Source organism: Amphiprion ocellaris, chromosome 17 (assembly GCF_022539595.1).
Source record: "Amphiprion ocellaris isolate individual 3 ecotype Okinawa chromosome 17, ASM2253959v1, whole genome shotgun sequence".
Taxonomy (NCBI): domain Eukaryota; kingdom Metazoa; phylum Chordata; class Actinopteri; family Pomacentridae; genus Amphiprion; species Amphiprion ocellaris.
Window position 1 is genome coordinate 6,929,158 of NC_072782.1, and position 25,387 is coordinate 6,954,544.

At 38.6% G+C, this 25,387-nt stretch overlaps 1 protein-coding gene across 1 annotated transcript; it reads right to left on the reverse strand.

Annotated features, from left to right (window-relative positions):
- Positions 1-10,647: 10,647 nt before the first annotated feature.
- On the reverse strand, positions 10,648-24,849 carry tbc1d10ab (TBC1 domain family, member 10Ab). The gene is made up of 9 exons (XM_023273644.3): positions 24,228-24,849; positions 20,188-20,287; positions 19,897-20,004; positions 18,973-19,079; positions 18,755-18,869; positions 18,465-18,530; positions 16,865-17,054; positions 14,074-14,228; positions 10,648-13,892 (listed from the first exon to the last, which is right to left on the reverse strand). Exons 1-9 carry the CDS (start codon positions 24,401-24,403, stop codon positions 13,488-13,490), a joined length of 1,422 nt encoding a protein of 473 aa, XP_023129412.1. The 5' UTR covers positions 24,404-24,849; the 3' UTR covers positions 10,648-13,487.
- Positions 24,850-25,387: the final 538 nt, after the last annotated feature.

The window sequence follows — 25,387 nt, forward strand, 5'->3', positions numbered from 1 at the left end:
GAATGCAGTTTAGTTCTATAGGAATTTAATTTCTGCTAGTAAGGGAATTATTATTATTATTATTATTATTATTATTATTATTATTATTATTATTATTATTATTATTATTATTATTATTATTATTATTATTATCAGTTTATTTAAAAAGGGATCATGTACAATATTAAACAAATATTTCCATGTGATCGAAGCTAATTTCCATCTGCAGTCCTTTAGCAGTTTCAGTTTGAATTGGTAATAGTGGTCTCCTCTATTGAAGTTGTACTGACCCGTTCATCCACCACGACCTCCTCACTACTCTGATTTAATAGTGACATCATGCTTCCTTTGCCTCTATCATAAAATAAATACGCACCAATCAGCTACAACATTCTGACCACTGACAGGTGAAGTGAATAACATTATTGTTCTGTTGCACATTCATGTAGATGTTTGACATGTACCACCACCTAAACATTGCAGGTCAAGCTACCCCCCCACCCTCCATGGCAACAGCAGCCCTTGATGCCAATTCCCACCCTGAGCAGGACCATGCAACTCGACACACTGCAGAAACTGCCAATCTCCCCAGATCCAGATTTATCGAGCATCTGTGGGATGGTCCAGGATCAGCCTGATCTAGGTAGGACCCAGAGAATCCATCATCCTCAGAGGTCCTGGTTCCAGGCCCCACTGGGTCAGAGGAGTTTTAGCAGCATAAAGGAGGCCAACACATTATTAGGCAGGTGGTCATAATGTTACGCCTAATGTGAGTATGTCATTTTGAGTGGCCAGTGAAACAAAGTATTATCAAAATGATAAAATAAGATCCGAGTACGTCCAACTAAACTGTGCTGGAAAGTCTGATGGTCAGTGTCTCGGGTGTAGCCTGAAAGCAGCACAAGATTTCAAGATGAATACATTTCACAATGGGGTGCCTTATTTTCTCTTTTACAAGAAAACCCTCCAATTCTTTACTGTGTTGGTGTTGCGATTTGGCTGACGTTTGTGTTAGTGTTATCACAGGCTGCTCACCATCAACATCAGCCTGTTATCAGGGCCACAGCGTTACTCCCCCTTTCTCTCCCTTTCACCCCGTCTCACACAAACACCACAGCTCTGCCCCCCACCTCCCTGTATCCTCTCCCAGCTCCCGGCTTCCTTGCCGGGGAAAGAGAGGACTAGATGGACAGGAAGAGAGGAGACAGTGGGGATGTGACACAACAATGGCAGGATGTGACTTCAGAGCAATACAGATTAGTGCAAAAACACCATCAACGCAGCTAACAAACATCCCCAGTGAAGAGATAAACATGCTGCACAAACGCTGCCAAATAAAGTTTGCAAGACATCATTTTGCACACTGACCTGCATACACAGACAGAAAACAGTCTGAGATGACCTAAAAACTATTACATGAGCTGCTGTAAACTCTTTCATGACTTACAAATAAGCTCATGAAAACATTTTCATTATTAAAACACGTTTTCGGTTTCTGATTTACAATAAAATCACTGTATGCTGCACATTAAACATGCATTATTGGTTAAACGCACCACCGGATGAGCTTTTCCTGTCTTTGAAATTACTGTAATTATACGTTAAAGCCAACATGGTTTAACCACAGAGAATTGCTGCTGTAGGTATTTTTAAGTTGTGGGCATTCCTCAATATTTCAAATATGCAAACTGATAATGCAAAGCAATTCGTCAGCTTCAGCAGCAACAACAAACACGTCAGACAGTCCAGCTCAGCTACAATCCAATGCTTTGCAGAGCGGCAGGGGTGGATCTAGAGAAAAATTAATAGGGTGGCATATATATATGTATATATATATATATATATATATATATATATATATATATATATATATATATATATATATATATATATATATATATATATATATATATATATATATATATATATATATATATATCAGCAGGCATTGTCAAATTGATGCAAATACTGCTGAAATAAGTATGTTAAATAAGTAAATATCATTTGTATTTGTCAACCAATCCTAAACATGAGTTGTTCTTATTAGCTGTCAATCATAATATGTGATTTGATATGTCTAGCAGAAAGGGGAAAAGACTTCAACTGAAATAAAGTCAACCTTATACACTTTGAAGAAACCAAATGCTAGATATGTTAAAAATGTTTCTTAAATTTAGCAACAAATTAGATTAAGACTAGACAATGTCTCTCTTATGCACTGTTTTGGGAAATCTGCATTTGTGTGATCTATGCTTATGTTCAGCCTGCATTACATTATCAATTCATCTACAACAGAGCCAGAGTCCAGATAATTTTATTTATTGTCTTAGATTTGTGGTTTTATATTTTGATGCTCTTTATTTGAGACATTTCTTACAATAATTCTATAATTCCAATATTTGTATATTCTTAAGAATTAAGGATCTACTTATCATCTTAAAATTAAAAGACTAACTACATCAGATAATAATTTGTCCAAAAAGGTAATTATTATGACAGGTGTACCTCTTACTCAGATATATTATACTAAAGCAATATTCATAGCATATGGACCAGCTGGACTAGAGATAGTCTCTGATTTACCTTTCGCTGTCTGAGCTCTGCATGCCTTCATTTCTTTCTCTGAACTCTTCCTCCTCCATCTCCTCTCTGGGATGTTCTTCCTCCTCTCTTCTTTTAGGCTGGGAAAAGCTGCTGGTGGTTCCCTTCCTCTTCTCCTACAAGAATCATAATCTTCATTATTAACTATGATACAATCTGATGTGTACAATTTAAACCTTTAAAGAGATACTTAACATGTAAACGTTTTTTCAGCTGTAAACTAAATGATATGACTGTACTATGATGAAACACATCAATGTTGGTGTTATTATGACCTTGACACCAAAATTATAAAAAACAGCATTAAACAAGCAGGATGTAGTTTTCAAACAGTGCATGAAAACCTGGTGTGACTGGGGGTTTGGTTACACTTTAATGTCATGTAAAGTCTGAGTAAATGTGTGATTTATTTTGACTTACAGTCTGTTGTCAGAACCACAGGTTGTAATTATCAAAATAAGAGAAAAAACTTCCACAGACGATCCCCCACCATCCTTCTGTGGCTGTTCTCTAACATTAGCTAGCTACATAATTAAAAATTAGCAAGGCCCAGACTCACTGGAAACCGTGGCTCGTCTCGCAAGCAAACACTTTATGTGAATTTAGACACTGTTAGCATTTAATACATTGTGAACAGTTATATTAGCATGTAGTCTAACCCAGTCTAACTAGCGTCTTACTGCCACACCGAAGTCCAGCTGTCATCCACATGAGTGAGGTCTAAGAACAGCCCCCTCAGGGGGGCGTGTCACCTCGTATCTGTAGCAGCATAGACTGTACAGGACGTGACGTCAGCATGGTGCATTCGAAAGCACTCGGACATCGGAGTTTCACTCGTTATTCGTCTTTCCTGGACTTTCGCTCTTTACGGCAACAACCTTTCATATACATATTTTCGAATTAGATTGTTCAGAACTGGGGTGGCAGCCGGGGTGGCAAGGCATCTTCTAGGGGTGGCAGTTGCCACCCTATGCCCCCCCAGTAGATCCGCCCCTGCAGAGCGGCTCGTTTTTGTGGTTCAGTAGCTAATTGCAGTTGATTGAGCACTTTTTATTTTAACTTTGTGTCGTCCTGTGGGTCAAAATTGATCCATTTTAAAGTTTGAAAATGTGGGAAAATCAACCAAAATCCAGTGAATTTTGCTGGATTTTGGTTGATTTTTTTGTGAATGTTCTTAAAGAAAATATTAGAAGTTTTTCAGATATGTATGTAATCACTTTAGATATTTTTAGGATTTTTTTTTGGAAGATTTTTAATCATTTTTTGAAAATATTTACAAGAATTTTCTTGCCAAATTTAGGGGATCTTTTTTTTTAAAATAAAACTTTCAAGGGAAACTTTTAAGGAATTATTGGAATTTTCTTCCTGACGGTTTTGCAAATTTTCAGAAATTTGGGGAATTGTTTTGCTAAATTTTTGGATTTTTTTCAGACAATAAACAATATTTTTTTGTGGCCGTAAATGAGGACAACAGGAGGGTTAAGTTCAAAGAGAATAAAAGCCTTAAAAACATGCAAAGAGAGAGAAAGAGACAGTGAAACCTGTAAAATACAAGAAGAGAAAGAAGCTGAAACAGAGCGGAGGCTGAACAGGACTTCAGAGGTCACATGGAGGTCTCCAAAACAGAACACCCGATAGGCCTGAAGGCTGTATAAAGTGTAACCAGGAGACTGTCCAACTTCAAACATACTGGAATTAGGTGGAAAATGGCCAAAAGAACTGGGTGATGTGATCCTTTACGGCTGGAAGTCAAAGTGGAGTATATTTGGAATCAGCTGCAGACAGGAAAAGCTGATTGATCAACGTCAAAGTACTGCAGAACTGAGAGCAAAACTAAATTTGTGACTTTGTCCAGGTCTCCAATTGATTATTTTTTCCCTAGAAAGAAACTGTACTTAACTACTGGACTGAGTTTAAACTATATGAGACACTTTAACCACTATACACACAAAAAAAAACATCATTTCACTACATTTCTGCTTTTAGAGTTTAATCATGTCTCATGAAATCTCAGTCTTAGAGAGAAAACGACTGTCATTTTTAATCAGTTAATAAAAAGCACACAACTTTGACCTCACTGGTGTGAAATTATACCTTATGCATGGTGCACTTTGTGTCATGCAGGGTGGATAAAGCAATATAAATCAGTCTTAGGATGATTCATAAGACTCTTAGCACGAGATCTGGGGGATCCCCGGCTGGAACCAAACAGGTGTGTCTTATCATTTCCTTCTACAAATCATAACCTTGTGTCATAAAAGCTGATGTATCTGGGATCATCGGGGCTACACGACCAGCTACTGTGATCCTGAGCGGAGCCGTAAAAAGGGCAAACACACTTCCTGTCCACCGTGCATTGAACGAGCATCTGTCTGACCCCTGACACCTTCCACGGTGCTTCCTGTCCCACACGTGCAGAGCTGCTGCTTGAAACTTTTCATCAAAGCGGTTTCTCCCCCAAACATGGAAGAGTTACAAATAGAAACATCCATGAGAGAACGTTCACACTGAGACTGGCAAACTCTCAAGTGCATGTTTTACCTTCAATCCAGACAGAAGCAGAAGTGTGTCACGAAAGCAGTAAAATTGTTCAGTTAATGTCCAGAAACAGTCTTGCCGGCCTAAAACAAATAGTCCGGGAGCCCAGATGCCCACCACCCCCCACCCACAACTGAATACCACTTGATTTTTTTTAACCTTTAAGATGTCCTAAATGAGACTTTGAGTGGTAACAGTAAAATAACTCATTCCCAGTGTAATTTTTAATGTTACGTTTTACTTTACCCCAAAATACGATATTTTCCACACATTTTCGGTTCTCTTTTAACAAAAATTGACATAGCTATTGTAGAAATTTCACTCATGGCAATCACATGTTATACATCATATAAAAGCCTGGAATCTCTAGTTTACGAATATAATCATATTGTTCTTGTATTTTCATTTCATTCATGTTTACGTCTACAGATCGTCCAAATCTCTGCTGCACCTTCACCAACAAAGACTCTTTCATGTCAGTTTTGGCCTCAGTTTTGACTTCCTGAGAAATTTACAGCAGACTTTAAAATCCTGATTACTTTGAAAGCATTAACTAATTTGGTTTCTCCATATATAAGTGATCCACTTGGCCTCTCAGGTCATCAGAATAAGGTTTCCTGATGACACTCAGAGTTCAAGACCTGGCTTTAGATTATGGAACAGTCTCCCTTTGGGGGTTTTAAATCTCTTCTCAGAATCTATTTGTTCTCATTTACTGATCCTTCTTGGCCTTTAATTGCACCACATTTTTTTACGGCTTCATATTTTTTATAATTGGACACTGAAACACTTTTTTTTTCATTGTGAAAAGATCTATATAAATAAAGTTCTCAAATTTGTGTTTTTGTTTTTGTTTCTTGCCCCTGACCTCTACCCCTCCTAATCTCCCCACTGGACAGAGGGCATGATGAGGGGTGGCAGGTGGGGATAAAGCTGCAGACCCTCGGTCCTTGTTACCAAAAAGCTTTAGAGGAGCTTTGCAGCTCATGAAGCCAGACTATAATCTCCCAGACGCTTCACACATATGGCTTCGTGAGATCATCCACCTCACTATACTCACCACCCCCATAAACAGCTCCAGTGTATAAACAGACATCACGTGTGAGATATATCTGTTTACATTTGTGCCCTACTTGTGTGGGGTGTAGCTATGAGACGACTGAAAAGAACAAGGTGAAGTGATTCATGTGTGAGCTCAGGATAGACTACAAGTGCAGCAGTGTGGCTACTTATGTAAGGTACTTTAAGTCAGTCTAACACTCAGAAACGCTTCAAACAGTGCAGAGCTCTCTAAAAACAAATCATTCATGGACTCTCCTCCTCAGCCGAGCCATGACAGCTACTGAAATGTCAAATAAATGTTATTAAAACTGGCATCTATATAGATCGGAAGGATTGGACTGTTGATGATTGGACTAAGGTTCTCTTCAGGGATGAATCCAGTTTTCAGTTGATGCACACTCTAGCCAATTTATTGGTTAGGAGGAAGCCTGGAGAAGCTACAAACCACACTGTCTTGCTCCTACAGTAAAACATGGGGGTGGATCAGTGATGATCTGGAGTAGTTTCAGTCTGGGTGGAACAGGGCAAATAAACCAGGTCATGTTTGGGGCTACTCTTGAAAACAGTCTTCTACCATCAGCTGGAAAACTCTTTCCTGCCTCCAATGACTGGATTTTCCAACAAGACAATGCCCCTTGTCACACGACAAGGTCAGTTAAAGCCTGGATGGAGAATCAGAACATTGGAACCATGTCTTGGCTGCTCAATCACCAGATCTAAATCCAACTGAAAACCTGTGGAAAATCATCAGACACAAAATTGAGAACCACAAGCCCACAACCAAAGCAAATGTGTTAGAATTAGTGCAACAGGAATGGGCTGCTGTGACAGAAGAACAATGTTAGAAGCTGGTGGAGAACATGTCAAGATGCATGACTGCAGTCATCAGAAACAATGGTTATGCAATCAAGTACTAACTCCTGTGTTTAACATGTGACTAAAACAGACAGAAAAGAAAACATGGAATCCTAAAAGTTGTTTCTGGCAGAACAATGCCACGGCTATTGATGGAAGAACTCAATTGATTTAGGTTATTATCAAGAAAACCATGGAGAATGTCTAGATATCAGCTCTTAAATTAAACTCTTATGAGCTATTTTTGTTATTATATTTGTCCAAACAAATGTACCTTTAGTTGTACCAGGCATTAATATGAACAAGAAATTGAAGAAAACTAAGGGTGGTTGAATCATTTTTTCCATGACTGTATGTCTATGACTACAAATTTCAGTGGGATTCTGAAACTGTTTTTCTTCCATCTCTGAAAACGTTCTTTAACTACGGCCCAGTGTTTTCTGTACTAAGCTGGATGTCTGCATGGGTGGCAAGATAACTTTGAGAGGGAAATTAAATTGCTTCACACATGTCAGTGGAAACGATCTCCTTTAGAAAACTTGAACCTGGGTCAAGCCTTGTTTTTGTAAATTTTCTTTTAGATATTAATGTCTTCATTAGATGGTAATAGTGCAGAAATGACCAGAGATGAGGTCACATTTGAACTGGGAATGTTTTGTTTCGCAGTCAGCTAAGCCACTGGGGAACTTTTTTGCTGCAGCAAAACGCAATTAAATCTGTGCAGAAGCATTTTCCTGTTAGATTACTGTGTAACATTAATCAGGATAAAACGATTGTCTCAGTGATTCTTTTCTAGAGTTGTATAATCCCGTCTCCGGTATTATGAAAACGCTGTGTGGTGTTTCTATATCTGATGAGTCTTAGGGCACATGTAGTGTATTACTCCAAGTGGACGGCTCAGATCATATTTCGTCTTCTCACCACTGCTTGTAGCAACACGTCCACACCAACACAGCCCCTGTGTGTGTGTGTGTGTGTGTGTGTGTGTGTGTGTGTGTGTGTGTGTGTGTGTTTTAAAACAGGGCTATTTTCAGTCTGAACAAGGCTTCAACAGCAACATGGAATGGGAGAAAGGCCATTTCCAAATTGGAAGGAAGGAAAATAGAACAGATATTTTCTCAAAATGACAACACTGGTATTTAAAGGTTCAATTTGGTCACTGGACATTTGAGGTGCTCATGGTAGAGAGCTGGAGAGGGAAGTGTGATGACCCAAAGGCAAGACATTATACTCCAAATTAGAGATCGACCGATGTGGGTTTTCTGGGCGTTCATACCGTTGCCGACTATTGGTAATCTAGAAAGTGACATAGATTAAATGTAATGTTTTAACAACGTGTGATAGCAGAGAACCTGTCATTTATAACTGAACTTCTTCATTAATAATCACAAATATGTAAAATAGAAACAGGAGTCATTAGATTATGATGTTCTCTGTTTATGTGGGATCCACTGAGTTTGATCAGTTTGTCTCCTGCAATTACATCTCCTGCTCTTCTTTATTTTCTTCATCTTTGCTGTTCTATCACTTTCATTGAGCTCTAAGGTCTAGATCAGGGGTGTCAAATTCATTTTAGTTCAGGGGCCACATTCAGCCCAATTTGATCTCAAGTGGGCCAGAGCAGTAAAATCACAGCATAATAGAGAAACACAATGACAAAAATTGAGATAAATGGCATGAAATGAAACAAAAATCCATAAAAATGGGCAAAAAAAGACAAAAAAAATCACACAAATGAGACAAAAAAGAAACAAAGTGACAAAAACATGACTCAAAAGACAAAAAACAACAAACCAAGACAAAAAAATTGCTTATTACAAAAATAAGGCACAAAATGACAAAATCAAGAAATAAAATGACAAAAAATGAGACAAATGACACAAAACAAAAACAAGAGACAAAAAATTTCATTAAAAACTTCAAAGCCACAAAAAAAGTGAACAAAACAAGACAAAAACTTACACAAATGACACAAATAAGACAAAAATGAAACAAAACGACGAAAAATAGTCAAACTACACGTGAGACAAAAAACCCACCAAAGAACAAAAACGACACACAAAACAGCAAATAAAGCAAAACTCAAAATGGCAAAAACACAAACGAGACAAAAAGGAAACACAAAACGACAAAAACGAGAATCGAAATGACAAAAACATGAGACAAATGACAAGCCAGACAAAAAAACCCAACAGCAACCAAACAGAGTATTAGAAGTTTTACTGATATATATGTAATCACTTCAGAATTTTTTAGGATTTTTTTTAAAGATTTTTACTCATTTTTTGAAAATATTTACAAGATTTTTTTTTTTTGCCAAATTTGGGGGATTTAAAAAAAAAACTTTTAAGGGAAACTTTTAAGAAATTACTGGAATTTTCTTCCTGAAGGTTTTGCAAATTTTCAGAAATTTGGGGATTTTTTTTGCTGAATTTTTGTATTTTTTTCAGACAAGGAAACAATATTTTTGGTGCCTGTAAATGAGGACAACAGGGAGGTTAAAAGAAGAGACTGTTTTCAGGATTACAAAAGCAACTTTGTGCAAAAAAAAAGCAATGTAAAAATGTATCTTAAAAGAACATTTCCTATTTCAGTGACAGAAGTATTGCACAAATATTGACCAAACTGTCAAAAAAAATAATCCTATTTAAGGAGGTTATCATTCACATTGGGATTTTATTGGCGATCCAAACTCCAAATGCTCAAAATTCAGCTCAGTCGTGGTCTGAAAGTGCAGTTACGGGGGCACGTCTGGGTCACACCTCCCTCTTTTCAGCAGATTATCCGTAAAGACCATCTCCCGTTACGCCCTCCCTCGTCTTTGCAAGAAGTCTAGCCGGGGTGTGGTGGTGTCGGCCTGAGGTGAAGGGTGGAGCTGGGTGGGGAAGGGGCGGACAAGCTGGCATTGTTTACAGACGGGCACAAAGGAGCTGAGGAGTGGAGTGGAGACAGAAATGCAAAAATGCTGTAATGACAGGCACGAAACACACAAAATCCATCACGGGAGTAAAAAAAGCCACTGTGAAGGCTGCAAGGGAGTCTTGGAAGGAGAGGCTGTGATCTGGATGTAGCAATTAAAACTTCATCTTTAAGCTGCTCCACCAAGTCTATCATCAAATGACAGAAAGTTAGCGGAAGACCATAACAATTTAACTAACAATAGTCATGCAGCGACATCGAAATGGGTCCATCTTGTTGTCTAGCAGTGTTGGGATGAATTAAAACGTAGAGGAGAGGATTCTTGGCTGTCATTTGCAGCTGAAACTTGCAGAGGAAAAAACTGAATAAGAAGGCCTGTATGCAAGCAGAAGACTCCATTCAGACACCAAAGGCTGATGGCTGCGTGAGGCGCTTTGGACGCTGCTGTGGGAATTCGCCCCATTTGAGATGCAAATTCCTTGAAGAGCTGAAAGAGCCGGAGAAACAGGTGTCCGAGGAAGTGTGCTGCTGCGTGGGTGAGGGAGGGCGGGTGTCAGGGCGCTGAAGGATAACACAGGGAGTATTCAAACACTGCTCGTCAGGTCCCGTCTGGGTGGCGCTCTTCCCTCTTCTCACCCTTTTTTACTTTATTTAATAGTAAACGCAGGCAAAAAAAGTTGGAAGGTGACGGAATTTGCAAAATCAGAGTTTCAAGTTTTATTGATTTAAATTGAATTTGATTAAAAAAAAAAAAAAAAAAACACCATGTGGATATGAGATTTTAAACCAAATGAGCAAAAAGATCAGAAATTAAGTCTTATATACTGATTTAAACAGTCTGATGAGCTGCAAATTTACAAGCTCCTGGCTTAATAAATGTTCTATGTGCAGCATTTTACTTAAAGGAGTGTACATTTTTTTTTACATGATTCTGCTGGATATTGAAGCACAAACTTAAAAAGAAAGTGTAAATAGCGAACCACATCTGGCACAATCCTACATCCTTCAGAATGATTCATCATTTAGATCCCTGGGTCCTGGATACATGACAGGTGACAGCAGAAAAACTCAACTGATGAGCTGCATGTTGGTTAAATGTGCAACAAACATTTAAAATCTAAATATTAAAAGCTTGAACGTGCCTTCGAAAGGCTTCCGAGTGTTTCCTAATGGACAAAACAACCCCGTAACATACTTCAAATATCTCCACAGTGTCAAATCAGCACATGCCATTAATGCTGATTGCATTTCTTCATCTGCAATAAATCTCATAAAACAACAATTTGGTGATGATCTAAGGTTTATGGCTCCCTTGACTTTTAACATACTTTGTTGCTCAGATAATTGTTTAAATACAGTTTTGTCTGACAGCTGTTTAATATTATATCTGGTAATTCCTTTTACTCCATATTGAATTTGCTGGTTTGGAATTTAATCTTCACAGCTGATTAAGTTTTGTCAACAAAAATGACATTTCCACAGCTGGAATTTACTTCTTGGTTCAAAATATAGTACAAAGATTTGAGGAAAAAAAATCAGATTATAGTAAGAGAAAGATATCCCAATGCTTGTTTTTTTTTTCTTTATAGTATAATATGATTTATACGAATCAATAGATCCACAATCCTTTAAACCGGATTGTACAAAAACCATCCTTGGATTCCTCACACTTTATCGCAATTCATTCACAACATAAATAGAAACTCTTTGCACTCCCAAATTGACAACAAGTCAGTCAGTCAAATACTGTAAGACATGGCTGATTGGATTAACGCCTTAGACACATCTTAAAAATACTCATAACAAATCTTTGGCTTAGTGGCACAAAATGTCCCTGCACCTCCTTCCTTCATTTGAGCGTCACACAGCTCCTGTCAGTTTTTATCCTTGTGTTTCTGCTGCTGATCTCAGGACGCCCTCAAGTGTTCAAACGCAGCAAACACAAAGTCAGCAGCCACCAGATTGAGCTGAACAAACATACTGATGAGTCTGAAAAGTAGCGCGCATGACTGAGACTAGCAAAGCAGGACAAATCTCTGCGTTAGCAACGTAGTGACTAATGTAGGCAGAAAGGAAGACTAGAAAGGCAAAGTGCTCTAGAAAAGATCTCATCAGTTAAGACAAAAATCAGACTTAATTTAAAACAAAGGAGATAATTAGAGCACTGCTTTGAAGAGGTAAATAGCAGCAGGAGCTAACAGTGAGTGAGTGTATATCCTACACTGACAATCTGAAAAGTTAAGCAAATTAACCCTCGTGTCGTCCTGCAGCTCAAATTGACCCGTTTTAACGTTTGAAAATGTGGAAAAAAATATTTTCACGGTGAAACTTCTGATGTCCACATTTTCAACATTTTTGGGAAATTTTAGAACATTTTTTGGTGTAAAAAAAGAAATGTTAAAAAAAATTAAGAAAATTCACAAAAAAATCAACCAAAATCCAGCGATTTTCGCTGGATTTTGGTTGATTTTTTGTGAATGTTCTTAAAAAAATATTAGAAGATTTACTGACATTTATGTAATCACTAGATATTTTTAGGATTTTTTGGAAGATTTTTAGTCATTTTTGGAAAACATTTACAAGAATTTTCTTGCCAAATTTGTTTTTTTTTAAACATGTCTTTAAATAAAATTGTTAAGGGAAAATTTTAAGGCATTTTTTTTCTGAAGGTTTGCAAATTTTCAGAAATTTGGGGATTTTTTCTGCTGAATTTTTGGATTATTTTCAGACAAGGAAACAATATTTTTGGTGCCCATAAATGAAGACAACAGGAGGGTTAAGTGACTTAGACCTGCGTTTTGTCTAATGGCCAGCAGGGGGAGACTCCTCTGAGAGTCTGTGAGAAAATGACCCTATTTCTTCCTTGATTTGTTACCTCAGTAAACACTTTCTTACCTGGTTTACGGTATCAAATGCTAGTTTTCTGTCTCCTTCAATACAGCATGGTGTTTGTGTTGTAAATTATGCAAACATTTAGAGTAAAACAAATGATAAAGCAGGGTTTGCTTTAAGGATTAGTTGCTACTGTATGGCTGTTGATGGTAGCGACCAAATTCCAGACTTCCAGGGGCTTTGACATGACGGTAGCCATGTTCATCTTTTACATACAGTCTGTGGTTCGGTCCCATGAAGCCTTTAGCTTCACTCTCCCATGTACTATTACTGCTCCCTGAAAATTACACGAGTGTCATTCATTTTACAAATGTCCTGCACATTAATGCTAAATGTTCATAGCTGTACTAGTTAGTTTAAAAGTATGGTAACTAGTAACCTGTATAAATGTAATGGCATTAAAATGTGTTGTGTATAACAGCCTAGCAGTCTGAACAATGGCATTTTGTTCAATTATAGAAAGTTTTAAAACTACTTTTTAAATCCATTACTTTTCTAGAGTGCAGCGGCTACAAAAATAGGAAAACTCTCAGTCTGACCGCTACAGACACATTAAGTGTGAGAAAGGTTTCTCGTGTGATTGACAGCTGGAAGTTAGAGCTGTATGGAATGATTCGTGCTTGTTGGTTGGTGTAAACCTGCTACAGGTAAGTGTCATGCTCTGCACTGCTCAGACTCTCTTTGGACCCTGGTATGTTGGTGTGATTGAGGAGAAGTGAGGAGTCAGAGGGAGGAGGGTTGAGATTATCTGTCTGCTGTGGCGGGAGGAGTGTTTCCTTCCCATTTTCCTCGACAGTCTTTCTCCTTCCTTTAGTGTCCTCTGCTTGCTCCGCGGCTGTGTTCGGTGCCAGGGGAGACTCCACGATGATGGTCGGTCTCTGTCTGAGGTCCTGTCGGCTCGGCGGCTCGGCAGCCATGATGGCTTTGGCACCGTGCATCCTGGGAGGAGATTTGCAGTGCAGATCTCCATGAGTCTCCTTCCAGCGACGCAGCTGAGCAAGGTGTTCCTTCTCGATATCTTTCTCAGACACCGGTAACTCTATAATCTGAAGCACAGACACATGACAGGCGTGAACCACACGTGAGGTAATCGGTGAATCTTTTTATCGCCGTTCCCACAGCCTGAGGAGGGCAAAGTCAAAGAAGGAATTCTGCATGCAGATAAACGGCAGTCATGTAGGGTCAAAAGACAAACGTGGATAACAAAGATTACGAGTATAACCCCACCTCATGGACCAGGAAGGTTTCTTGCATGTACTGTGGCTGTATGGCTCGGAGCCGCTCCATCGTCTCATAGAGACCTTGGCAGGCCTTCAGCTTCTCTTGGGATCCCAGCATGCATTTCAGGAGCACCAGGCCGACTTTGAAGAGGATCTTCACTCCTGAGGACAGCACCACACAAGACAACACACAGCAGTCTTCAATTACATGTGAAAAAAGGTTTGATGTGATGATAAAGGTGTTAAAAACCCAATAATTTCTCAGTCATTACGGCGAAAAGTATAAATTTATATCTTCACAACTACTCCACTGAATGAATTTTCCCCAGGAACAAGGAACCTTTGGATGAACTGCATGTGTTCTCATAGCAAGACAAACATCTAAATATAAAAATATAGTTCGGTTGCAATTATTTTATCCCCAGAAAGCCCCTATGGTGGCCTGCTTCAAATGTCATATTCATTATTTCAAACTAAAACAAGAAACAGGCCTCATGTGCTCAACATATGGATTGTTACAAGGACATTCTATAGTTATCTGACAGGACTCACATATATATTATATATATATATATATATATTTTTTTTTCGAGTTCTAAAGAAAACAAGAGGGCATCGGTGATGCGGCAGCCTGTTCCAGCAGCGTTTTAGTCCCGTGTTTGTTTCTTGATGCTATACGCAAGTGTTTTTTTTTTTTTTTTTTTTTTTAAATTCTACTTTTTTTTGGATTATTTTGGAGGAGTGACAAGAAGAAATGGAGTGGAAAAGACCATTGCTACCGTTGCTCAGTGGAGTTCTACCTATTGTTTACGCCTAACAGGAGCCTCTGATCTCGCTGAGCTCTCAATATCTGCAGGGATGATACATGATATTCTGGAGGAATTTCTACGGAAGAGACGTAGAGGGAGATGAGCTGGAGTAAAAAGGAACAGGAGGAAGGGGGAGAGAGGCTTATGGACCGGCTCTTCTGGCTGTTATGGGAAATGTTCGCTCTATGGGTGATAAGTTGGACGAGCTGGAGACACTCGTCAGGAGCCAAAGACTCTACTGGGAAAGCAGCCTCATGTTTTATACGGAAACACGGTTGAAAAACTGTATTACGAGGAATGACACCAGAATCAGAGGCTTCTGGAATATACAAGAGGACCGGGACCCCACAGTGTGCAGTAAGAGGAGAGGTGGAGGACTTGCTCTGCTTGTGAATGACAGATGGTGTAACCCTGCACACGCTACCATCAAAGAATAGATCAGTAGCAGGATATTGAACTGTTAGCAGATAGTCTGAGATGAGAGACTATCTACCACGCGAGTTCACAGGAATTGTGATGGTTGCCATTGTTGTGTACATTCCTCCTACTGCACATGCTGAGACTGGACAGACCAGGTCCACCATCTCCTCCCACCCTCCTCCTCCAACCCAAACTTCTACCTTCATCTTATCAACCTTGCCCCTCCCCTACCAGCTCTGGGACCTCCATCAGCTCAGTTCCACCTCACCTCACTCCTCCTTCTCTGTTCTCTGTTGTCTCGGCTGTCTATGTCAACATGCTGCTGTTACAAATGAATTTCCTATCAAGGAGCAATAAAGTACATATTCTAATTCTATTCTATATTCAAGATTACATTGCATATTATTACCTGGTAGAAAAGCTTCACCACTGAGCACAGGTGCACCCATCAATAACACGGAAAGTCACCATTATTACACAAGACCCATCTGAACGCTTCACCAGATCTTCCACATGCCAGGAGCGCTGCTTTTCACTGCCTGCAAACTTTAGTCGCTGACTGAGTTTTGCCAAAGAGGAATTTCTGCTACAATGCCACAGAGAAAGTTTCTTGAAGCCTTAGAGATTGTTACCTTCGAGATGATTTTGTTTTCCATATCAAATTAAGGCCACAGTAATACGGATATTTTGCAAAATTAGGTTTTTACTCTACATTTGCTCCTCATTTTAGGATCACTGCAACAAAGACAATATCAGACTTCTGTTTGTTTGTTGTTATTGTAAAAGAACAACAATCACAATGTTGGAAAGAGAACCAGTTTTGTGTGCATGTGGTTATTATGAGCAATAACAAGTTTACAGCTTAACTTTACAGCTTTATATTTGACTGGCATGCAAAAACCTCTGCTTCTGCATCCGTAGTTCAAAGTCTGCAGCAGAACAGATGGAATGACAGGATGTTCTTCTCTGCTATTTCATGTTTAGTAGATGCAGATTGGCCAGGCATGCTTTTTTACAGCATTTGTGGATGGTTTTTCATTCTGATATTGTGTAAAAATGATGGCCATGTGGACAGAACTTTAAAAATTCGCCATACTAATGTGTATAAGGCCTAAAGGGGAGGATGATCGGTACATGATAAGCCCCACATGACGGTTAAACGTTGCTACTGTGTGCTTATGTAACTGTGGTGTTTCACAGGCACACAATGCTAGACAAATATTTTAAACAACAGGGACATCTATTGAAATGCAAACATTAAAGACACACAACATTTAATGCAACTGCTATATTTCATGTTGGTGAAACATTTCAGTCAGTGCTTTATTCCTCTAAGCTAACTCTCTTGATCAAACACAGATAGGTAGGTGTACACCCAAATTCAAATGTGGCTTTTTCTGCTTTGCATAGTAACATCTCCGATTAATTAAACAAAGCTGCTGTCTGTGGGCTCAAAGTAATTCTACTTCAGCTTCTAGCCAATGAAACACCTTTTAAAATCCAAGTGATTTATCAGGTCAGAGGTAAACATCTATCGTGGATCAGTAAATACTTTGTGTGGCGCCTCACCCTCACAAAGGAACATGTCCCAGACACGCAGCACCGAGGCCCACGGTAGAGTCCGGGAGAAGGCACACATGAACCACTCAGTCATGTACAGGATGGGTTCCAGTTTGTGCTTCTTTAGATGACGGTGGGCCACAGGAGACACCCGTCGCAGCAGAGCGTACAGGATCTCCCCATCCAGCTGGATCGCCTCCTGTGGAGACAACGTGGAACAGCAGCAGTCAGAGGAGAGAGAGGGAACACACTTCTTTGTCTCTGCTTAATCTGATTGTCTGATTATCTCGTCCTTGTCACCACCTCATGTTGTTACGTTGTTAGCATTTAAGTGTTAAGCTGGAGTCACACTGGCCTGACAAGTCTAACGCCACCAGTAGCCACACATACCAGCAACGTGAAGGAGGCTTTTACTCCAGAAACTGACAGTTCTGTTTGGCTGCCGAAATCAGACTGACCTTTAAAAAAGTATAAATTCTGAAGTTGAATTTACTCCAACTTCTGAGTAAATCTTAATTTATATAAGTGTTAAATATATAATTGAGGGACTTTTGAAGTCCATGGGATATATCTGCACACATTTTTATTGAAAGTTAAAAAAAACAATGTTTTTATGTTCATTATGATCATGTCTTACAAATCACATAATTATTTATTATCGAACCAATCACTTATTAATAAAAAATGACTAGATCACTAAAATGTCAACTAAATAACCATCCCAATTTAATAACAACCACCTTCTAATTAGCTAAACAATAATAAAATGAGTTTATTCAACAATTCTTTTGACTGTGTTCTTTTTATTAAGCTGAGATAATCATGACAGATATTTCTTTTTTGACAATATATCAAATTTTATATAGAAAATAATAAATTGTATCTGTGTGAGAGAAATCACTTTCAAGTAAGTTCCCCATTACAAAAACACCTCTCAAGGAAGTGTGTTAATTCCAGATCACATGACCTGCTCCACATGATGTCATTTCCTCCTGAAGAAAAGACTGGCCAGACTCCAAGGCTTTCTGAGTTATTTAATATAAAGTAGTCAACAGGTTTACTACAATATCTTTATAAATAACTTTCAATTTCAATTTTACTCAAATGTATATTTAATATTTAGAAGAATGTTTCTGTAAAAATACCATGTGGTGTTTGGTTCTAGGCGGCCATGTTGATTATAGGCCTGAAAACAGCAAAAATGTCAACTATGATACCTGTCAACTATGTTACTAAAAGTCCCACAACTATATATTGACCGAAATATTCAGTCCTATAATGTGTCAGAAAACTGGCCTTTAGAAATCCAGTTGCTCTTGGAATTTACAGCAACATTTTGAGTGTAGTTTTGCTTATAATAGACATACATTCAATTTACACTACTGTTGAAAAGTTTGGGCTCATCCAGACAATTTCACGTTTTCCATGAAAACTCACACTTTAATTCACGTGCTAACATAACTGCACAAGGGTTTTCTAATCATCAGTGAGCCTTTCAACACCATTAGCTAACACAATGTGGCAGGTAAATAATAGTTAATGTGCTTAACAGCTAATATGTAATCTTGTTAAACTCAAATTGCATTATCAAGCACTTCTTTCAACATACCAGGCCAGTACTGTAGTATCCCGGCAGGTACTTTTCACAAATCTGGACAAGAACCCAGAAAGCATCCTAGGACAAAGAAAGAGGATGAGAGCAGGAGTTTAGTAAAGCTAAATGTGGTGTGTGGTTAACCATTTTTAAACAGAAGGACAGATGTTCAAACATTTAACAGACAATTTATACTGTTACATGTTAAAGATGTTATTTTTTTGCTGTAGGTATCCGGTGTCTGGATATTTCATATTAGAGAAAGAAAATAATCAGGAATGGTTGAATCATCAGTGTGTGTTCACCTCAGCTGGCATATGCATCAGAAGTACAGCAGCAATGGGAGCCTGAGCCTGACAGTAACCCTCCTCTGGTCGATGCAGAGTATAAGCCTTCAGCACGCGAAACAGGTCCTGCTGCCTAGATGTAAAAACATAGAACAGGAAAACCGCTATAAACCACATTAAGACAAAAAAACCAAAACAACTGGAAACATATTCGTCCTCCAGAAGGAAGTCCTCACCCATGACCTCCTCTCGCTGCAAACATTTCGTGGAAGGGGAACTGTCGATGAAGGTCCCTCTCAATGATATCAACCCATTTAGGATCTCCTGGCTCCTCATCCAGTTCCTAGAACGACACCAATTAAATCAAACTTAGTCAGATAATCTTAATTCTCCAGTGTGAAGAACTTCAGATGAGCATCTGTTGTTTTAAATGTGCTTTCCAAGAACAGTGACTTGAATTGGCAGCTTTTGCAATATTATTGAATCATTCCAAAATCTTACACTGGAACTTAAAATCTCAGCAAAGTTAAAAGCCTCGTTCTTCACACAATATCATGCATGTACATTTTACCCTTTGTTAAACGTTGTCCAATCTTAGTTACTGTTGCTATTTTTGAATTTTCAGTTCACTCCCACACAAATTAAAAGACAAAGACAGTTCTTTTCCTTCGTATTGGAGGACGGCCAAGTTGTTTCTGTAATGACAACTGTTGCTAGAGGACATGATCAAATACAGCTTGTCAATGGTAGAGTAGTGTAATATCAACATAACACAACCCTGTTTGGGTGCTCATTAGTGTAATGATAAATCTGAGACACAAGAAAGAATATTGACGGTCTCCAGTACTTAGTGATAAGCATAGTTTACCCCTAAATAATGCATGTACATATTTTGTGATGACTGTGGCTGAGTTGGTAGAGTAGGTGCCCTCAAATAGTTCTTCCTGTACATGTTTTGAACTGTACAAGCTGCACACTGATCTGCAATCACAGCTGCAATTTCTCCAGGAATTGCACATTCCAACTGTTTTTAAACTGCTCCAGTGAAGGATCCATGAAGATGGTGTTGTAAATCACGAACATATATTATATTCTGTTTTGCATCATACTTCTTAGGTTAATAAATTGATAGAAACAGGCTCTATAAATCAATGACTAACTTGGAATTTGCCCTGGTTCTGCTCCCTTTTCACTTTGCCCCCAGTGAGGTACAGCCAGGCCCGACCACGCAGCGATGGAGGGATTCCTTTCTGACAGCGCTCTTTGACCTGTTATTAAAACATGCAGTTAATCAACAGAGGAAAGAAAAGAAAGAGAAAAGAGAAATAAATGCAGAAGAGTATATTAAAACTGGAATGATTCCAGCTCACCTTTGGAAAGAAATGTGTCTAATTTATCTCATTATGAAGAAATAATAACAGTAGATCACATTTACAGTTTCTAAAGCAGACCTTCTTGTGTTTTTTTGCCATCCACTTGTCCCAGCTGTTGAGCATCTCCAGCCATTTTGCCTCGCGCTGCCTTAACACCTCTATAGGGACCTCTTCAGCACTTTGGAGACAGAGAGACAATTAAATTTATAAAAACAATTATTTTTTTAACAACCTGACATAACTCTGCTGTCCTCTGTCACTTCCTTGTAGCTATGACAGAAAATCCTGCCATGAGAGGAGGCAGGACGCTGACAGTCATCTCTTCCCTGTACATGCAGGAAACCTGCCGTCAGACAAAGCACTTGAACACTTGCCATCGGCTGCGAAGTGCAAGGAAAACAGGAAGCTCTGGGAGAACTTTCCCCCAGTTCAGTTCAGTTGTGTCCTCCTACACAAAACACTCACCAGTATCTCACTTTAATGTAACGTTATTGAGCATCAGAGCTGTCATTTTGACACAGACTTCCTGTGCTTTTTGTACAAAAACAAATATTTGGAAGAAAAACTTAAATGACTAAATTTACAGCTTTTGCAATGCTTGGTGGAAGTGAGCTCACAAGTTGCCTGTCACTCTTATCTGACTGATAATGAAGGTAAGGGGAGCTTGTATCGTATCTTCAGAACAGAACAATGCAACTAAATATGTCACTGTTGCAGCTGACAATCCAGAACATCTGGTTTGATCAGTTCTTCAAGTATTCAGCATTTATTAACTAGAAAAGCACTAAGAAAGCGCCGTACTCCATCAAAATTGTTCCTTCCCCCATATGGCATTGTCAGAAATGTAGCATATTTTTGTAGAAGAGCAGCATTTTTTTATTACTTATGGTCATGCGTCATATACTGGTCTCCTAAAAGGGCGGAGATGTTACATAATTTGCAAAAATATTTTTTCTTTTGCATGATATGACCTAGTCTTTTTTATGAATCCTGAGGTCCATGGTATCAACTTTTAGCATTTTTTCTCTAGTTTTGAGAACAGTAAACTGCAAACAGATATCTGCCTTGTATGGAATTATATTGGTACTGAAATGAGACAGGTATGAGGGTGGAGGCGGTTGGGACACGGCGGTTGGGACACGGGAGCAAAGCAACTTTCATTAGGAGTTTGACATTGCTGAGATTAAATATTGCAATGACCCTGTGAAGCTTGCAGCAGCCATCAGATGTCACCACAGGCACTTAGTACTGTACCCTATGCCCTTGCATTCTCACTTGCTGGTGCAGCCATGATGGAAAAAATTGACACATTTCCTGTAAGTCATGTAAGACTATCATTAACCAAGGAGGTGTTGGCTTTTGATCATCTTTCTTTAACAGGCATTGACGGGAATTGATGGGACTCAGAAACACCCTCGCAATTTAATCAATTGTTCCTTGTATCATTTCAGACGGATAAGTCCTGAAAAGTCCGCAGTGGTCGATTTGTAGTATCATCTGATCGCAGAACGTAGTGTTCTCTTGTTGTCATAGTTACAGTGACACTATGCCACTATCTCGCAAGGGGAAATCCTTAACAAATCGGTGGATCCAGACTATAAGCTGCATCACTGCCAAAATCTAATGAGGCGGTCCTTGTGTCATTTCTGGCCTTCACTTGAAATTTCATCCAAATCCGTTATTCCGTTTTTGAGTAATGTTGTGCACAGACGGATTCACATACGCCGATCGTCACATAACTCCGCCACGTTCCTTGGTGGAGTAAAAATCAACTCAAATCACTTTGTTTATAAAGCATGATTCAAAACTGCATTCGGGCAACTCTGACAATTTTCAATGTAAAATTCAATCCCAACTTTAAGAGCAAGTAAGAAGGATACCGAATACAAACTGGGATTTTACTCTGGTCCACACATGAAAACCATCTTTTGAGGCAAGACTTTGACGTTGGAGATGGATGGAGAACCCTGATGCAGCCTGCAAAATGTCCATTAAAAAACTATTTCTGTGTTTACTTTTGGTCACACTCGAAAATAAATGCTTGAAATGGCTTGAGTGAAAATCACCGTTTTGGAAAGCTGAAAGCCAGAATTATTCTTTCAAAAATGCAGCCACAAATATTCAGTCAAGCTAGGATCCACAGCAACAAAGACTTGATCCCCCTTATGCATTAGCCTTAACTAAAACTCCCAATATTTTCCCAACAACTGTGATTTGTGTTGCCTTAAACAATGAAATGTCTACTCAGAACTATGTGAAAACCAAAAATAACTATTACAGAAACATCTGAGAAATTAACATAACATTGTGAATTGTAATGTGTCTTGATTTCCTGTCCAGTCCCATGCATTAATTCTCTCTGGCACGAAAAAGATGGAACACAATGAACATTTATGGAAACTTTAAGGTTGGGAACTAGACAGTTGAACAGACAAAGATCAAAAGAGCTCAAAGATGCAGAGGAAATTTGACGGTTTAGAAAGTCTGAGATACAAGAATGGGCAAGACCAGTGAATTCCTTAACAAACATAAGGATTTGAATAGATACTTATTTAATGGTATTGTTTGCAGTGACTAATTAAGACAATCCAACACTAAAGGAACATGATTTCTGTCTTTTTAGTGCCATATTACAGTTGTGTAGCTATTCTGCTGTACATATCAGGTTTATTTTTGTACTTTTTTCTCATCTTTGACCTTCAAAAATTGTATACTCATGTATCTGAAATTAAACAAACGGAGAAGAGGATACGACTCTAAAAATGTTTTCAACTGGAGCCAGTTACAAGGTCAAGAGGTCACAACTGGAAACACAACTGACAGGTTTATAAATACGAGTTTTGGTGGCATAAAATGAAACTATAGCTCAATTTAAATACAAACTACAACTCCAGAAAGATGGATTATAATGAGAACATTTATGAGACTTTATTGTCGGATCATGAGGTCCTAGACAGCTGAACAGACAAAGATCAAAAGAGCCCAAAGACGCAGAAGAAATTTGAAGCTTTAGAAAGTCTGAGACACAAGAATGGGCAAGACCACTGAATTCCTTAACAAGAAATAAATATTTGAAAATCAAATAGACACCTATTCAATGCTATTGTTTGCAGTGGCTAATTAAGATAAGCTATCTTTTTGGTGCCATATTACAGTTGTGTAGCTATTCTGCTGTACATATTAGGTTTATCTTTCTGTACTTTTTCCAATCTTTAATCTTCAATAATTAAATATTCATGCATCTGAATAAAAACCCGAAACAATCTGAGAAGGGGAATGACTGTAAAATGCCCACACCTGCAGCTGGTTACAAGGAAAAGAGGTCACAACTGGACAAGCAACTGACCAAACAGGTTCATAATGACGGGTTTTGGTGACATAAAATGAAACTGTAACTCAATTTAAATACAAACTACAACTTCAGAAAGATGAATTTGATGAGAACATTTATGGGACTTTCTTGTTGGGTCATGAGGTCCTAGACAGCTGAACAGACAAAGATCAAAAGAGCACAAAGATGCAGAGGAAATTTGACGGCTTAGAAAGTCTGAGACAGAATAATGGGCAAGACCACTGAATTCCTTAACAACAAACACGATTTGAAAAATCAAACATAATACAGCTGTATAGCTATTCTGCTGTACAAATTAGGATTATTTTTTGTACTGTTTTCCAGTCTTTAATCTTCAATAATTAAATATTCATGCATCTGAATAAAAACCTGTTGAAATGGAACAATCTGATAAGGGAAATGACTCTAAAATGCTCACACCTGCAGCCAGTTATCAAGAGGTCACAACTGGACACCAAACAGGTTGACAACTCCTGCTCCAGGTGAAACTATAACTCGTTTAGCCAACTATTTACAGTGTGTAATCATTCAACCTTTGATTTCATTTTCCCATATACACAACTGATCCAGTTAGACAGTCTGATTACAATAATTTCACAGAGAAAACTTCCTTTTTGGTTCACATTTAGCTCCTCCAACAACCAAGTGAAAGCGGAACATCCCAACTCTGAGTTCGTGTATGAAAACACTGTAAAGCACTACATTCAGCTGCAGTATTACATGGAATATTGGCTGTATTATGAAATATGTATTAAGTGTCATTTACGGTGAGTTCTGCTGGGCTCCTCCGGTGAATCCGTACTTGTCCACCTGGGTCTCTCCGGGGATGCCGTTTCCGTTCACCTCGGGGTCGGATCCATACGAGCCGCCTTTCCCATTATCTGTCAGCTTCTCTGTGCTGCCCCGCAAGTCGAGTCCATTACCCTGCTCGGTTTTTGCCATTTAGTCAACATTTATCTTCGCTTGTCTACAGCGACATTCGCATAACTTTCCACGAAGACGCCCGCTGGTTAGCTAACCAACCAACCAACCAACCAACCGTCACAGCTAGCTACGGTTGCTAGGAAGATAAATGTAGCTGCTAGCCCGCTAATACTAAACCAGCTAATGCTAAACCAGCTTCTCAGGTAGTTAGTTTAACTGGTAAACCTCCCCGAGTTGGACACATAGTTAATGTTAGTGTCCGACAAGAAGGTCTGCCAATTGGTAAAAGTATTTACAGAGTCAAACGCGGCGACTTCGGTGAAATCAGCAGAGCTTCTGTTTGCTAACACCGACGTTAGCATGCTAGCATCACACAGCTGTCAGCTGACACACACCTTATTTCAGCCAGAATCTCTGCTGTCAGCAAGAATGTAGGTTAGCTGCGGGCTACAAGGAAGAAAAGAGAAGTAAACAAAACATCCATGGCATCCTGTGACACCATACTGCCACCTACTGCTGTAAATCACACATTCAGTTACAGTAGTTGGGTCAATATATAATTGAAGTCCACGGGATATATCTTGCATACATTTTTATTAAGAGTAAAAAAAAAAACACCAAAAATTTATGTTTTTATGTTCATTATGATCATTTCTTTACACATTTAATAATTATTTATTATGGAAATAATCACTTATTAATAAAAAATGACTGGATATCACCAAAATGTCAACTAAATAACCGTCCCAATTTAATAACAACCACCTTCTAATTAGCTAAACAATAATAAAATAAGCTTATTCAAAAATAGTTTTGATTGTGTTCTTTTTATCAGGTTGAGATAATCACCTGCTCCACATGATGTCATTTCCTCCTGAAGAAAAGACTGGCAAGACTCCAAGGCTTTCTGAGTTATTTAATATAAAGTAGTGTGTGAGTCAAGTGTGGATTTATGGCATGTCAACAGGTTTACTACAATATGTTTAGAAATAACTTTCAGTT

Coding starts and splice junctions, on each gene's coding strand:
- tbc1d10ab (XM_023273644.3), bottom strand. CDS start 24,403: ATGGCAAAAACCGAGCAGGGTAATGGACTCGACTTGCGGGGCAGCACA. Junction 20,288..24,227: donor GGAGCCCAGCAGAACTCACC/GTAAATGACACT, acceptor CTGTCTCCAAAG/TGCTGAAGAGGTCCCTATAG. Junction 13,893..14,073: donor AAACCTTCCTGGTCCATGAG/GTGGGGTTATAC, acceptor TCTGTGCTTCAG/ATTATAGAGTTACCGGTGTC.